The sequence below is a fragment of the Furipterus horrens genome, unplaced genomic scaffold, assembly GCF_987537825.1.
Source record: "Furipterus horrens unplaced genomic scaffold, mFurHor1.1.pri manual_scaffold_5, whole genome shotgun sequence".
Taxonomy (NCBI): domain Eukaryota; kingdom Metazoa; phylum Chordata; class Mammalia; order Chiroptera; family Furipteridae; genus Furipterus; species Furipterus horrens.
Window position 1 is genome coordinate 9,053,414 of NW_028327175.1, and position 16,502 is coordinate 9,069,915.

General features: G+C 35.7%; 1 protein-coding gene across 2 annotated transcripts in view; it reads left to right on the top strand.

Annotated features, from left to right (window-relative positions):
- The window catches only part of RICTOR (RPTOR independent companion of MTOR complex 2), a 93,054-nt gene that overhangs the window by 16,096 nt on the left and 60,456 nt on the right, over positions 1-16,502 (top strand). For both annotated transcript variants that reach the window (XM_090276157.1, XM_090276158.1), the window contains exons 3-5: positions 8,355-8,452; positions 14,702-14,766; positions 15,744-15,875. In XM_090276157.1, the coding sequence (XP_090132283.1) occupies positions 8,355-8,452; positions 14,702-14,766; positions 15,744-15,875 (295 nt within the window). The remainder of the gene's footprint in view (positions 1-8,354; positions 8,453-14,701; positions 14,767-15,743; positions 15,876-16,502) is intronic.

The window sequence follows — 16,502 nt, forward strand, 5'->3', positions numbered from 1 at the left end:
TTAGAGGACCGCTCTGGCGGCTCTGTTGAGAACGGACGGTTGCCCTGGAGCACGCCCTGCATGGCACCCAGTCAGTGTTAAACTGGGTTAGGTGAATGAATTCACCCTTTCACTTTACATCCAGTTTGAATCACATGAGACTGAATATCCGCTTCAAGAGTAGAAAGCCCCAAAAGCAACATCACAGGAATGTATGAAAATGTCACTGCTTTGTAAGCTGTGTATGTCTAAGTATTACTTTAATATTTTGAGTTACTGCCCTGGCCAGGTGTCTCAGTTGCAGCACTGTCCTGTGCACCGAGAGGTTGCGGGTTCCATCCCCAGTCAGGGTGCATACAGGAGGCAACTGATCATGTTTCTCTTTCTCTCTCATTCATAAATGAATAAGCATATATCCTTGGGTGAGAAATTGTTTAAAACAGGAAGAGTCAGAAAATAGCATTGTAATAACATTTTTCAGATTTCTCACCCACACTCAAATTGAGTGTCTCCTTTATTAGTTTCTGAGAGGGAAGCCCTTAATTACATTCATAGAAGCCACCTGTTAGACAAGTAACCTGAACTATAAATAGTTATGTTGCATAGAGAAAAACAGAAACATGAAAGTAGCTCTACAAGCAAAATGTACAACTTGTCAATAATGCTAATAGGCTGGGTGTGTGTCCCAATTGTCTCTGCCTCTAGGCACAGCCGTTCTCTCTTTCACAGGGTGCGTTTACATGGTGTTTCAGAGACACATTTTTGTCCTCGCATAATAAATGATTCCTAATTAGGGGACTGTGGGAACCTATGATAAAATTAAGACAAAAAAGTTAGCAGAACATTCAGTGATTACAATCTTTATATAGTAATTGCTTTTAGTTAATTTTACTCTCAGAAAATGTTCTAGTTTTAGACTTTTTTTATATTGTTATTTTGCAGAAAAGTAACATTAAAATAAAAGTCATAATTTCTTAGAATAACAGTGTCTTCTGTAGTCTGATGCATGGCCATTGTGTATTCTTTGTATTGACTTGTGTGTATTTTGTACCTGTGTAAAAGTAAAAGAGCTTTGTGAATTTGGTTACTTTTTTTTTTTTGCCACAGTTATTTCATAACAAGTGTTATAAGCCCAAGCATCCACTGATCTCTAATTTTACTGTGTAAACAGGAAAGAGATGAATGCACTCTTAAGAAAGCATGTAGCTGTAAGGCAGCTCTTCTCCATGTCCTACCTCAGACATCTGAGCCATCTTTACCAGAAAAATCATAAATTCACAAATTACCATATAAAAACTGATGGAATAATTAAAGAATTATTAGTAAGGTAACTAGTTAGGCTTTAGTTCTCTGTCTGACTAGTACAACCTTGGAACATGATTTCTAGAGCTGCCCTTTGCTGGGGGGAGGAGAGTATAAGGGGACTAAATGGTAATGCAAAAAATACAATAAAGATTAAATAAAAAGAAGTAAACAAAAAATAAATGCTTGGAAAGGAGCAGGGGAGTAGAGAAGGATCAGTTAGGTGATTTTCTGAAGGTGGATAACAGGCTTAAATTTCTACCTTTTTCTTTCTTTTTGTGTTCCTAGGCATTGTCATTTTTAAAAATTTATTTTTGACAAATTTAAATAGGCTAAGGCAATTGCATTGTTAATTATATTAAAGTTTTGTTCTTACCTTAGTTAGAAAGTGAGATTCCTTTTTAAAGCAGTAGAAAGATGTTTTGGTCAGGTTTGGGGGGAATAATTTTTTAAGTTTTATTTCTCAGAGTTTGAAAATAAATACAGTTTAAAGCAGCATGATCTTTTTTATTCCTCTTTTACATTCATCTGTATTATAGCTGTTGTTATAATCACAAGATAGTATTTCATTGTAGATTCTTGTATTTTAACATTCACAGTTAGGACCTGAGGACTTTTTTTTTTGTTATAAGTGCCAGATTGTGAAAAGTCAGATTAAAGTAACACGTTTCTGTTTACTCTAAAAGAAGAATAAATGTAATCTGTAATATCTGACACAACAAAAGATTTTTATTTTTGTTTTTGAACTATTTATTGCATTATACCTAGAGAGAAGTGACTATGTTACAAGTGTATTGCTCGGTCAATTTTCAGATTGGCACACTTGTGAAACCAGCACCTAGATCAATGAACTGGTGTACTTTACAGGTTTATGTACTTATTTTTGAGTGGTCACTGTGTGTCAGTCATTGTTCGAGGGGTTAGGGTGATGTCACAGTGGTGAACTAAAGCAGACTTACAGGATGAGGAGATAAGCATCAAGGGGTCATACAATGAACATGTAATTGCATGGCGTGTCCACTGAATGTGCACTCTCCTCTGAAAGGTGGTGTAATGGGTACACAACAGGGTGTTGTTGTGTTAGGGAGAACGAGGGTAGACTCTAGAGGCAGATTGTTTATCAAATCATGCTGCCACTTCTGATATTATGGTGACTTCAGGCAAGTGAAGTAATGTCTCTCATACTTACTTCTCAACATGGGATGATGAAAACAATAGTGCCTGCTTTCTATGGTTGGTGTGGAGATGAAAAGAGATTAGTTATATAAAAATATTAACATCCAGTGTTAAAGGCTCCGTGTGTAATAGTAATTATTGTTTTTGTGTCAGTGGGTGTTGTTTCATATTGTAACATTCTTGTTTATGGTACAGAAGCATATTTCATAGAGTAGATTCTTAATCTCTTCTAGACCAGATCAGATAATCCAAAGGGATATCAGTATCTCATTACATGACATTCTGGCAGTCTTTATGTCATGTTTTTATAAATTTCAGTGTGTATAGTATCATTGGGGTGTCTCATATAGGCAAATAACTGGGTTACTTTCTAGGCATGCTTGATTTTGGAATTAGTATTTTTTATAATAACATATATCGATGCAGGCCAAATAGCTAATTTATTTTGACTTATCATTTTAACATATAACATTGTGTGGTGGTGTTTTGTTGTTACTGTTTGTTTTTGGTGCATGTGTTTACTACAAGTGGTAAAAAATTTTCCCTAAATATATTTGCTCTATGACTCCCTATTAGTAAATAGTATACCTCATTTTACCCACCTGCTAAACTGGATTCATCCTTGATTACTCCCAACTTTCCTACCCTCCCTAATCCATTATTGGTGAAGTTTCTTGCATGGAAGATTTTTGTAACCTGTGTTTAAACATGTCTTTATCCTCTTCTGCAGTGTATTCTCCAAAGTGTCTTTCTAAGAAAAACACAGAGCCGGTCATATTATCTACTTGCACAAATGTCATTCTTAGTAATTACCCATTGCCCAAAGATATTTCAGTTCCTTAGTATATCTTATAAGACCATTGCAATGTATGATAACTCCACTTTGCTTTATTCCATGTCATCTTGTTTTCTGGGAATATAGACTTTTTGGCTGTTCCTTGAGTTCCTTGAGAAAAATACATATATTTTTCTTCATGTTTCCTTGTTGTTTACATTACTGCTCTTTTCTGTCTCAGATGCCTAGAAGACTTACTGCTTCTGGTCAAGAATCAGTTCCCATGTTGGTCTTCCCCAGATAACAGCTGTGGCACTCTCTTGCTCAGGGTTTCAGCCAGTGTTCATTGAGAACCTGCCATGAGCCTGGCCTGTGTCAGAGGCTGAGGATGCACATGTGAGCAGGATAGACACGCTTCCTGGCCTCACACGTCCTGCAGTCCAGTGACGTCTCTGCCGCGCGCCCTTCTTGCATTCCTTGTGCGTGCTATTACCTACCTCCCTTTTGTATTACTACTAAATGCTAAATGGCCTCTCTTTCTCCATTTAATTTTGATCTCCAGGGCTGACAGCGTATCTTATGTTTATTAATTTCCTCACCTAGCAGTTGGCACAGTATATGACTTGCATGTAGTGAGCATTGAAATGTAATATTGAATAAATCTTAGAAATCTAAATACAAAGCTACTCCCAGGGTATATCAAAACTTTCCTTTTCAAAATACATTTATATTTTTAGTTATATAAATAATAAAGTTGCTAAATACAGTGTAGAGGGGAAACTAATGTAGTCAGTGTTTTATTTTTTTCTTTGAGAACTTTTGGAGGAATATTCTGTGACTTAAAAGTTTAATTTTAAGCCATTTATATCAGTTGTATTTATAATTTATTCAAAATAATGATTTGAAATAAATTATTTCTAATAAGATTATGTATTCATACAATTTTTAATAGAAGTTCTGTTCAAATGAACTATTAACTATTTCTACCTGACTTCCTTTATTTTTAATGTTCTATATACCTAGATCAATCCTGGTCTATATCATATAATTATATAATGAAATGCTCATAATAAACCAATTAAAGACATGATTTTGTTCATATAATTTTAAAGCAATCTCATCAGTGAACTGATAGATGTTGCCTGTTTAATATATCCGAAGTTATGAAATTATAAACCTTCAAAAGAGACCTTTTCCTCCCATATTTGTATGTAAACGTTGGGTTTATTATACTAAAAACTAATGTTTTCATAGGGCTCCTTTAGAAGAATGATGGACATGAATCACTTACTAAGAGGGAATGATTTAAATAGAGGCAGGACTACTTGGCACAAAGATAGCACAGGTTTCTTCAGTGCGCCATGCCCTGATTCTCTACCCAGCCTGGGGGAATCCTTCTCATTCTTTAGAAGTCCAGCTCAGATGTATGACTTTACCCGAAGTTACAAGCTCTCCCCTCTTTGTGATCCCGCAACACATTCTTTGCACCATTATCGCAGCAGTTACGGCAGCACATACCTGATTTGCCTGGATCACAATGGACACTGACTGTGCCAGTGTATTTATTCTATTACCTCTTTTTACTCCCCAGCGTATATCAGTTTGTATTATAAATGATATGAACACCCCAAGCATAGTTAAATTTCAGCTCGTGTTTGTCAGGCTTTCTCACAGCGACGTGTGCTCTCTATCTCCTTTACCCGGAGACTGAGAGAGAACGGTTGGTTGGGTTCTTGTCCCAGCGCCCTGCTCTCAGTAAGGGCGGCAGTAAGAGGCGAGGCGGCTGAGGCGGATCTGTACCACCTCCAGCTGCCTCCCCGGTGCCCAAGGGTTCAGTCAGCTGTTCCTCCACGTCACTTTTGGGGTGTTAAGTTACACTTTCCCCTATCTACACAAAAATACATATTTCTTTCTATAATGTCAAACTGTTGCTCATTTTGAACATTGTTGCACATGAGCATTACAGTGTTTCATGTCGGAAATAGCCCTAATACGCTTCTGAATTCATATGCTATGAAGAAGCTTTGAAATTCTTCCATAGGTGTGGGTTCCTGTAATTGTATAACAGAAGAGGGGGATGAGGAGGGGAATGAAGTAGAAGGCTGGCTCATTTTGATTGTATTGAAAGTGATGACATCTGTATGTTCATTTTATATCACTGTGAAACACACATTTGACCCGGTGCTGGCTTCTCACCACTTGCCAGTTTTCAAATCGTGTGCTTTTTAAAAAATTGTTGTTAGTTTTCTTCCACTTGTATGTGAAGTCCATTAAAGAAGGATCTGTGTTGATTATTCCAATACCTAAAAGTACCTGGCCATAATAGTTGTTTAGTTAATACTTACTGAAGGAATGAACTCAGAGATGAGATTTTATTTTTAATATGATCGTAACATGGTTGTGGGTTTTTAATAAAAAATGTCTGCAGCCAGTTTGTACCTAGAAAATAGACAATAACTAGAAATCTGCAAGCCTTTATGAAGTGTGTATCTTTTCAGACTAATCATCTTAGTCCTATCAGATCATTATATTATAGTCTTCACTTTTAGTGCAACTTTTTGTTTGGTGCCTGACATCCTGATTATATATTGATGTAAAGTGGTTAGATTATATATTTCATTAGGTAAATTTTACGCTGGCTTTAATGATCCTTAACTCTGACTGCAAATTGCTGTAGTTTCTAAATTACCTTAAGTGGTTTTAGACTATGTCTTTATAAATAGTGACTCTTTGAGAGTATCTTAAAAGTGAAACGAAAAGAGCTCATCAATGGGTGAAATCAGATCTCATTAAAAAGAATTGTAAGGGACCATGGATAGGTCAATGTTATAAGTGAGCCCATGACATTAAAGTGATTTAACTATACTTGAGAACATTATAAAAATTTTACAACAACTCATAAAATCAGATCGAATTTTATTGGAATTAAAAAACATATTATTCAGAATTTATAGGAAATCCTCTAAGATCACATGAATGATCTCTGTATGTTGCAATTTCTAAGTGACTGGAAATAGCTGGGATATGTAGTGTGCTTAGGGGTTTGACACAAACCAATCTGTGGTTGTCATGGCAAACACCCAGTTAACGGAATGGAGGGAGGTGGGCAGGTGCGAGCGAAATGTAAAACGGGGCAGCGCAGACAGTTTCATTTGCTGAGGAAAACTAACCAAAACAAGTAGTTCTTTGGTTTGTGTTTACATAAAAATCTCAAAGTAAGTAATAATGGCTCTTAACCTGAAATATCTGCAATGCGATAGTTTTTTTAGATTGTGTTTTTGTTTTGTTTAAAACAAACAAAAAGAGATGCTGAGTATATTAGTATAAAAATAGCTTATGGCTGCCTGAGCAAATTGACACTATACCAGGAGTTGGCTGACTACCAGCCATGGGGCCATATTTGGCTGTGGCTTGTTTTTGTAAAGCAAGTGAGTTAAGAATGGTTTTCATACATTTTTTATAGCATTTTTTAATTTAAGTATTTTAAAGATGTTCTTCTACGGTCTTCTCACTTGCCTTGTTTCCCATGAGACATCTGCTGTCATCTTTTCCTTTGCTCTGTTGTATGTAACTTGTCTTTGTTTTAATTTTTGATCTGGTTACTTTAAGATTTTCTTTACTAATGGTTTTGAGCAATTTGATTTGATTAAGGTGTGCCTCAGTCTAGTTTTCTTAGTGTTTCTAGTGCTTGGGGATGGTTGAGCTTCTTGGATTTGTTGGCTTGTTTTCATCTATTACTTCAAATAATTTTTCTACCTCCCCTTTCTTTCCTTTGAGGACTCCAGTTACACATACTATAATTGTATTAGGCCTGAAGTCCCATAGTTCATTGATTGATGCTCTTTTATTTATTTTTTCTCTTTGTGTTACATTTTGGATAGTTTCTATTGCTTTGTTTTTAAGTTCATAATTCTTACCTTGTATAAAGGCTGTTATGCTGTTATTCTCACCTAATATATTTCATCTGAGATACTGTAGTTTGAGAGCTTTTTATATATGTTTTATGCCTCTCCCTAAGTTTTTGAACATATAGACTACAGTTACAAAAACTGTTCTAATGTCTTTTTCTGCTAATACTAACATTTGTGTCAGTTCTAGATCATTTTCCACTGAATGATTTTTCTACTTATTGTGGGTCATGTTTCCCTGCTTCCTTGCCGTGCATGCCTGATAATTTTTGATCGGATGATAAACATTGTAAATTTTGCCCTGTTACATCTTGATATATAGTTTTTCTTCTTATAAATCTTGAGCTTTGGTCTGAGACACAGTTTAGTTACTTGGAATCAGTTTAAAGCTTTCAAATCTAGTTGTGAACATTTGTTAGATGGGGTCAAAGAAATGTTTAGTCTGTATCTGATTTTTATCCACAACTAAGCTAAGACTTCTCAGTTTGGCTTTTAGGAGCAAGCACAGCTTTCTGTCCTGTGTGAATGCAAGATACTCTTCCCTTTAATGCTTTGGAGTGGTAATCCCTCGCAGACATACATACACCAGCCATCGCTATACTGACTACCTGAGGGCCCCCTCTGTGAGATCTCGGAGTTCTCTCTCTCTGCATTGCTCACTAGTACTTCTGGCTCTCCTTGGACCGGGAGCTCTGTCTCTTCACCTCAGTTTGCCTAGGATTCTCCTGTCAGCACCAAGGCCTGACGGACTACGTAGTAAGACCTACGCTGGGACAGTTGTAGAGCACACTTGCTTGTTTCTCATATCAGGGATCGTTTTCCTTTGTTTGCTGGTGTGCAGTGTCTTGAACTGTAGTTTCATTTGTTTTGTCCTATTTTTCTGTTTGTTCAAATAGGATAGTAATTTTGGTGCCCATTACTGCATTATAGCTAGGAGTGAAATTTGGGATATTGAGATTTTAAGATTTAGTGGTTTAACAATTCCAGGTGACGGCACACAGGGTTGGACCATAGATATAAGTGGAGTATAGATGTGAAAGTCATTGAATAAATCGTCCACGTGGACTTGGATGCCCCTTAAGTAGATGGATTTGAGATGGAGAGTAAAAATTTAAACCAAGAGCCAAAGTTGTAAGATTCTAATATGCATGTTGTATGTATATATAGGAAAATACGCTTTTAAATTATGTTTAATTATCTGTCTTTTATTCTAGAACCTTCTGATAACTTAAGAGAGATTCTCCAAAATGTGGCCAAATTGCAAGGTGTTTCAAATATGAGAAAGCTGGGCCATTTGAATAACTTTACTAAGGTAAGTAACTTGAACCTTTATTAATGTTACCATCTAAAATTTGTTTTTCCTTATTATACTTATTAGTTGCTTCTTAACCATCATTAATAAGAATTCTTGAATATTCACCTAATGTTAGTGGTTTCCTGTAATGCTTCTTGTGGATTTTGTCACATGTTTTTAAGTTTAAAAGTGTATTTGAATAATGGAAGTACAGTAGTCCCTCTCTTATTGTGACCTCACTATTGCAGGTATTTTTTAAATATTATATTTGATTATTTATTGTGGATTTTTTGCTGTATCTCAGGATTTTGCGGTACTATATAAGTATGTTGTTAAAGTTACGTAGGTTTGAGTGTAGAATATGTTTAAAAACATTAGTGTTTATAAAAGTGTGGAAAAGGTTAATAAGGGAGTGGGAAAGGTTAATAAGGGACTGGGAATGGTTTATAAGTGTGTGGGAAGGGTTTATAAAGCCTTAAAATATATATAAATACTAAAATAAATGTAAGGTTCCTACTTCGCAGATTTTCACCTATCGCGGGGCTTGGGGGTGTGGGTCTAGAATGTAATACCACGATGAGTGAGGGAATACTGTATTATATACTTACAGAAAATTTGGTAGGTTCAGAAAAGAATAAAGAAAAAATCACTGAGAAGTCCATAATCTAGTCTTCACTGTTATTTGCATAATGATGTATTTATTTTGCCTTTTTGTACTTATTTTTATTGATGATATATGTTTGTACATATGTACATGTATGTATTACATTTCATAGGCATAACCATAATTCTCAGGGAAATATTAGAACTTTCTCTTTGTCTGATGCTCTAGTCCCATTATCTGGACCTCAGTTAGAGCCTAAGATAAATGTAGGGGCACTTGTCCCAAATAAATATTGACTTGATCTCTATTAGCAGCCAAGAATTCCTGAGTTGACTATTGGTATGTTTTTGAACCCGGTAATTCTGGACAGCCAACTCTGGGAAACACTCTAGTGCTTATTATTTGTGGTGATACCATAAGAAGAAATCAGAATGGATCCTTTGAGAAAAAATTTATTTTCTCATCTTAGGTCTACTAATGTAAATTGTTCTGTTTTAAATGTAGGAATAATTGTATGTTTTCCCCTCCTCCTACTCTTAAGTGTGACCCACAGACCAGCTGCATTGGTGTCAACTTAGCGCTTGTTTGAAATGCACTCACTGTTTTCAGCCCCAGAATTAGAATCGGTGTTTCAATAAAGATTCTCCATGGACTTTAGTGTACATTAAGGTTTGAGTGGCACTGTTTTAGCCCTCTAAAATCTTCAATTCTTTCCTATCTAGTGATTGGACTGTGGCTTAGATTTGATTTGATTTTATAGAAATATAAGGGGTTAAGAATATAGTCACTACGTAACAAAATTGTTTTATCAGTATGGTGTTGTGCAACAAATATAAAATAGGTTAGTTTTTTTATTTTTTTCATAGCTAGGAAAGCAAGTATATATGCATTTTTTAGTGACGTCTTGAAATATTCTAGCATTTTTATTTATATAGCAAATGAGAAAGTTGTTTTATATAAGCGATGAGAAAGTGATCTTTTAAAAACAACTTTCCAAAACATTGACTAGGTGCCTGAGAAGGGATTTTCAAAAATATCCCTATGTATGCTTATTTTTATGACTGTCATGAATATATTCAAATACCTTCCTCCACTGCTCTGGTCAGATAATGTCAAGTCTTTAAGACCCAAAGTTGTTCCAAGGTTGCAAATGGAATGAATCTCCTGGGTTAATTCCCTTCTATTAAATTTCCAGTTTTATTTCACCGTTCTTCACTCAGCTCTAGTAAAGTCTTGAGCACTTGCTTAGATTTAACTATTAAGAAACCCAGTAGAGATTTCTGTCCTGTTTGAACTCATGGTTTCTGCTATAAATCAGTTGATACCTGGATAATAGTTTCACACCCCTGACAAGTAGGGCTCTGAAAGTTGGGAATGGATATAAGAATAGCAGTGATTTCTCTTAATTCACTCTGGCACCAGTGCAGGGTCTAAAGCATTCTTCAAAATCTAGAGTGGCACCATCCAGTAGAAACACAGTGTGAGGGAGGCACATACATTAATTTAAAAATTTCTAGTACCCAGGCGAAGAAAGTAAGAGGAAACGTGAAATTATTTTAACAATATATTTTCTTTAATCCAGTATATCCATATTAATATCATTTGATGTAGTTAGTATAATATGCTATATTATTATATGGGATATTTAGCATTTTTTCATACTCTTAAGTCTCCTGTGTATCTTGGCTTCCAGCACATCTCAGTCCAGACTGTCCCCTTGTGCCTAGTAGGCACCAGCCGTAATGAGAGTGTGCTTTTTGGAATAGGAGTGATTTAAACGTCTTTTTTCTTTGTATTCCCATTTATCTCTGCCTGGCCCCCAGGCTGTCTTGGGTTAGGGTCCTTTACTCTCTTCTTTTTCCCTCCTTCATTTCTTTATTTCTCTGTGCCTGAGTTTTCCCCGTAGTAAAATACTTGTTCCCTCCACTTGGTCTCTGCGTGATCTGTGCTCTCCCCATCCCTTCTCCACGCCCTCCCTCCCTCTATCTACTCTTTCCATCCCCTCCCCTCCCCTGTCCTTGCCCCGTTTCCTGCAGTCTCCTCTCTTTCCCCTTCCCTGTGGCTTCCTCTTCTCTCCTTCCCTCATTCCTTCCTCCTTCCGCCCCTTCCCCGCTGTACCACTGTGGAGCACAGAACGGTTTATGTCTGCAGTGAAGGTCCTAGGCTTCGGGCCTTCTTGCATTCTTGTTGGTTTTTTTGTTTTGCCCATATCTTCCCTCCAATATTTTCACATTCCTTTCTTCTGGTCCTGGTGCTAGGTTATAGCCGCGCTTTTATTTGCTGTTTCAACTGGATAACCAGACTTAACTAGGATTTTTCTAGTAAGAGACTAAACCTTGCATCGGGGCTTGAGGGGCTGTCCACAGAGGTCGGGCTTGATAAAATCTCTTGTGACTGCTTGGTGATGTACTGGGAAAAGTATGAGCTTCAGATCAAATGAAAGGGGTCTTGCAGCCTAACTCCGACCTGGCTAGCCATGCAGTCTTGGCTGCTATTTTTACTGTGTAGCCATTGGAGGCTAGGTCCCAGTACAGTGCCTGGCACCTGGGATTTTTTTTCCACTCTTCTAGTTTTCTGGCTAACTCTTAAGAAGATGAGTCTGCTTAATAGCTTGAGTTGCAGATTGGTAAGCTGTTATTATAAAAGGGTTTTTCAGCCTCAGCAGTATTGTTATATTGGGTGAGAATGATTTGTTTTGGGAGGCTGTCTTGTTCATTTTAGGGTATTTAGGAGCTTTCCTGTCCTCTACCCACTAGTTGCCAGTAGCACACCTCCACCAAAATGTCTCCAGACATTTCTAAATGTTTCGTGGTGGATAGAATCACTCTGGTTAAGAACCACTGCTGTAAATAAATGTCTGTAGGTTCATTATAAAATTTCTCCGGACACCTAGCACAGAATAAATGCTTACTGAATTTAGTCACAATATAATGTCTTTGAATTCCATATTGTTAGAGAGCTAGATTAATAATAAATATTACAGAGCTGGTATTCTGACAAAATCTGTGTTTATTTCCTTATAAAATAAAATGTAGAAATTCTCATAAATCTATTAAGAACAGCTCTATAGGCTTAGAAAATGAGAAAAATGATTATGATGCCAGGAGACTCATTATTTAAGAGTTAGTTGGACACCTGTCTCTGTGTTCACATAACAAGTTATATGTGTGTCTATTAAATTTTATCTACTCTTTTATTATCTGTTTTGGGTTACTGTCATATTAAACTGAGTTTCTTAAATGTAAGAAATAGCTAATACTTATTTTTCTACTCCTATATCCCTCTCTATCCCAAAGCCTGGCACATAACAAGCATTTAAAGGTATTATATTAACATTGTGAAGATTTTGCATTTTAAATGAGTTTTTGTTGCATTAGCCTTTGTTTTGTTAAGAATACGCCTAGCTCTTAGGATTAAGTTAATTTAGTAGAACATTGGGCTAAAATATTGTGTAGAGGGGACTTCATCTCCAGAATTTTAAACCTTTTGAGGTATGAAGAGAGGGTGCTAGTGATGTGATCCTATAACCATGTGAATGTCACATAGCCATGCCTGCCTTCTGACATCATTTCACTAGATAAAGTAGTATGTATAACAGACTGCTGAGGAATATAATCTTAGTATTCTATTTTTAAAACTATCAACATGCTCATAAAGATCTGTTATTAAAGATGGAACTATTTCATCTTTTATATTCTAAAAGTTCTGTTTTTCTATATTTAATCTCACATATTTATATTTAAACCTCCAAAGGAATCTTTATTTTGTTATGATTTAAAAACTTCAAAGGTAATATAAGCTAGGTATGAAACATTGAAATGGTACAGAGCAATCCATAGTAAAAGTGCAAGTCTCTTCTCACATACTTCCCACCTGTCTCCCACTGACAAAAATACATCCAGAGGCAACCAGTGGAAGGTACTTATCCTTCTCTGGTATCATTTGTGTGTGTGTGTGTGTGTGTGTGTGTGTGTATGTGTGTGTGTGGTGAGAATTAAAAGAGTTAAAAAGAGGGACTGAATATAGTGCTTAGTTTATTTACTAAATTAGGTATGTCCTTCTTCAGTCTAGCCCCCAGTAAAACAAGCTGTCACTTGAAACCTGGGGGTAGGGAGGGAAAGGAAAAGCCGGAGGTGGGCCGAGTGTGGCCAGGGCAGCAACCTAATCTGGACTCAGCATTCATTGCCCAGTGACCGAACAGAAAAGGATGAACCTTCTGTTCAGAAAGATGACATCATCGGGAATCTTGGCAGGTTTTTATAAACAAAGATTACAGCATCCACTAAAAGATAGGCCTTACAGAATTAGGACAAATAATAGAAACAGACCCAGGGATGATCCGCATCATTCACATCCACTTAGTTAATAAGCACTTTAAATATTTAAAATATAATTACTCTATCAAAATAGAAGAAACTATGAAGAAAATAGGTAAAAATGATTTTTATTATAGTGTGGCTTTGTACAAAATTAAATGGATAGTCAAAAATATATATATCTAAAATTAAAAACTTACAAGTATAATAGATATTAGTCATACCAGATACAAATAGAGAATATCCAACTAAAGCTCAGAGATAAAAGAGAATGGAGAAAACAAAAAGTGGATTTGGAGATTTGTACTAGACACAAAATATTTTGACATTGGAATTACCAGAAAGAGAAAAGTAATTTTGAAAAGATAATATACGGAACTTTCTAAAACTAATAAAATATATCAATGCAAAGATTTGGGAATTTCTGTTTTCCCTAATCAAGATAGATAAAAAGAAATCTGAACAATATGAATTTTGAAAACCAAAGATTAAGAAAAAAAAAAAAATCATGAAAGGAGTCTGAGAAAAAGGTTATGACCCTCAAAGGAGCCAACAGTAAGATTGATTTCAAATTTCTCAACAGAAAATATGATAGACACCTTGAAACTGTTTTAAGACAATAGCACCTAACCTAAAAACTATAAATCTAGCAAAATATCCTCCAAAAATGAAAGTAAAAAAATCATTTTCAGACAAATAAAAATTGAAAGAATCCATTACTAGCATCCTTGGCTAAAAATTAAACAAATGAAAATACCAATAAAACAAATCAATAGCAACAAACAGGATTCTTCAGACTGAAGGAAGAATTTCCCATAAAGAATAATGGAAAAGGTGAATTTGTTGAGTAAATATGTATAAGTTGATATTAACTAAATATTAACTAAAAACAAAAATAACAAACATGGGTTTTAAATTAGAGGTTACAAAACAGTTGTAACAAAGTGAAAGGTGAGGGCAGTAAATGAAGTTAAAAGTGTTGTAAGAGTCCAGCATTATTAAACACAGGATAAAGTAATAATTTCTGTGGGACTGTAGTATATCAACAGTGCATGTTGTGATCTTGTGGTGACCACAAAAAGAAGGGTAAAGTTATTGAGGGGGCAAAGAGAATAATCCAAAATGACTGGTCAATTCAAATAAAGGCCGGAAAGGAGGGTTAAAGAAACCTAAAACTGGCAAGTCAAATTAAAGAAAAAGAAGAAAGAAAGAAATCTGTATATTTGAATTATAGAATCATATTTTTTACATTTTTATTTAAAATACTTGATTTTTCAGTCTAAAAGTAATACCTATAGTCAAAAGTATGTAACAAATGCACACATATTTGTTTTGTCTTCCTGACAGCTTCTCTGTGATATTGGCCACAGTGAAGAAAAATTGGGTTTTAACTTTGAGGATATTATTATTTGGTAAGTATTCAGTTTCTTCTCTCACCTCTTAAGGATTTTAGTGTTATCAATTTTGGTAATTTTAAACTAAAGTTAGGATACTTTAACATCACATATTTGATCTTATAGAAATAGTTGTTTGAACATTAGAAAAATTCAGGATTTCCAAAATTTTTTATCTTGTTCTGAAGTTTTGTAGGGATCAAATATAAAGAACCAAAGCTAATGCTGAAAAATACCTGGACTTGTGCAATTTAAACTTCTTAATGGCAAACTTGTTGGCCAGGCCCACTAATAGAGGCATCACATTACATTATTACCACCGTCCTTCTGGCTGCTTAGGAATTAAAGGGGACACAAGGAATCTGTACCTACTGTCACTATAAAGTATTCTTATTTGTTGTTTTAAACCAATGATTTTTTGAGAGGAGTGGAAGCAGGTAGGCAGATAGAAGGGAATAGATTATAATGGTATATGTGATACAGCTTGGAAAAGGAATATTTAATGTCCTATTGTTTATATAAAATAAACTACAGAAGGTAGAACAAAACCCGATAACAGTTTCTTGATTGGTGAGACTGTACCAAGGAGGCACAGATTTAAAAACATCATAGTGAAGTCCCATGGCTTACAGCAAGTGACTTTTATGTGTGTGAGATGACTAGCAGTTTTACCGTGGCGGGTGTCTCGGTTGGAGGACTGTCGCATACACCTGAAGGCTGCGGGTTTGATCGCCAGGCAGAGCACATACCTGGGTTGCAGGTTTGATCCCTGGTCAGGGCGTGTACGGGAGGCAACTGACCGATATTTCTCACATCAGTGTCTTTCTCTCTCTCTCTCTCCAAAAAATAAAAAGAGTAAATAAACACATCCTTGGGTGAGGATTTTTAAAAACAATGACTAGTAGTTCTGTTTATTTCAGCTGAGAAAGAATTTGGCACCTTAATTTTACGTGTAGTCGAAACTCACGCCGCAGAACGTTTTTGTTTCCTGACAGCCTGCGGTTGGCTTTATTGAACGAAGCGAAAGAAGTGCGGGCCGCAGGGCTGCGGGCTCTCCGCTATCTCATCCAGGACTCCAGCGTTCTCCAGAAGGTGCTCAAATTGAAGGTGGACTATTTAATCGCCAGGTAATTTTCTGAGAGCGGTCTATGTTTGTATGTTTCGAAAATTATGTATTAAGTTTCAGCACACCTACCATAAACTGTGCGTGTTTTTAGTATAAAGCCTGATCCTTTTTACAGAGAGAGACTACAAAGTACCCTGTTACCCCGAAAAAGATAGAGAACAGTTTTAGCATCTTATCAAGTTTCCTTATGTCTGCAACTGGTATTTTAATAAACATTACTCTGATTTTTCTCACTGTAGACTAGTTTTTCCTGTTTTGAACATCATATATTAGAAGTACACATAGTTACTCTTTCCTTTCCTCTGTTATCTGTGAGATTTGTCCATATTGATTTTTTTTTAAATTGCTGTGTAGTTTTTCATGTTATGTATAGACTAAAATTAATTTATTCCATTCTGTTGATGATTTTCTGAGTTGTTTTCAGTATTTGGCTATTTTGAATGAATCATCCTTGAACATTCTGTATAATTCTGTTGATGGACTTAACGTGCGCACTCATTTCTCTCAGGTATATATATGTAGGAGTGGAATTGCTGGGTCATAATGTTTATGTATATTTAGCTTTAGTAAATGCCAACAATTTTCCAAAATGATTGTACCGATTTACATTATTACCAGCAATGTTTGA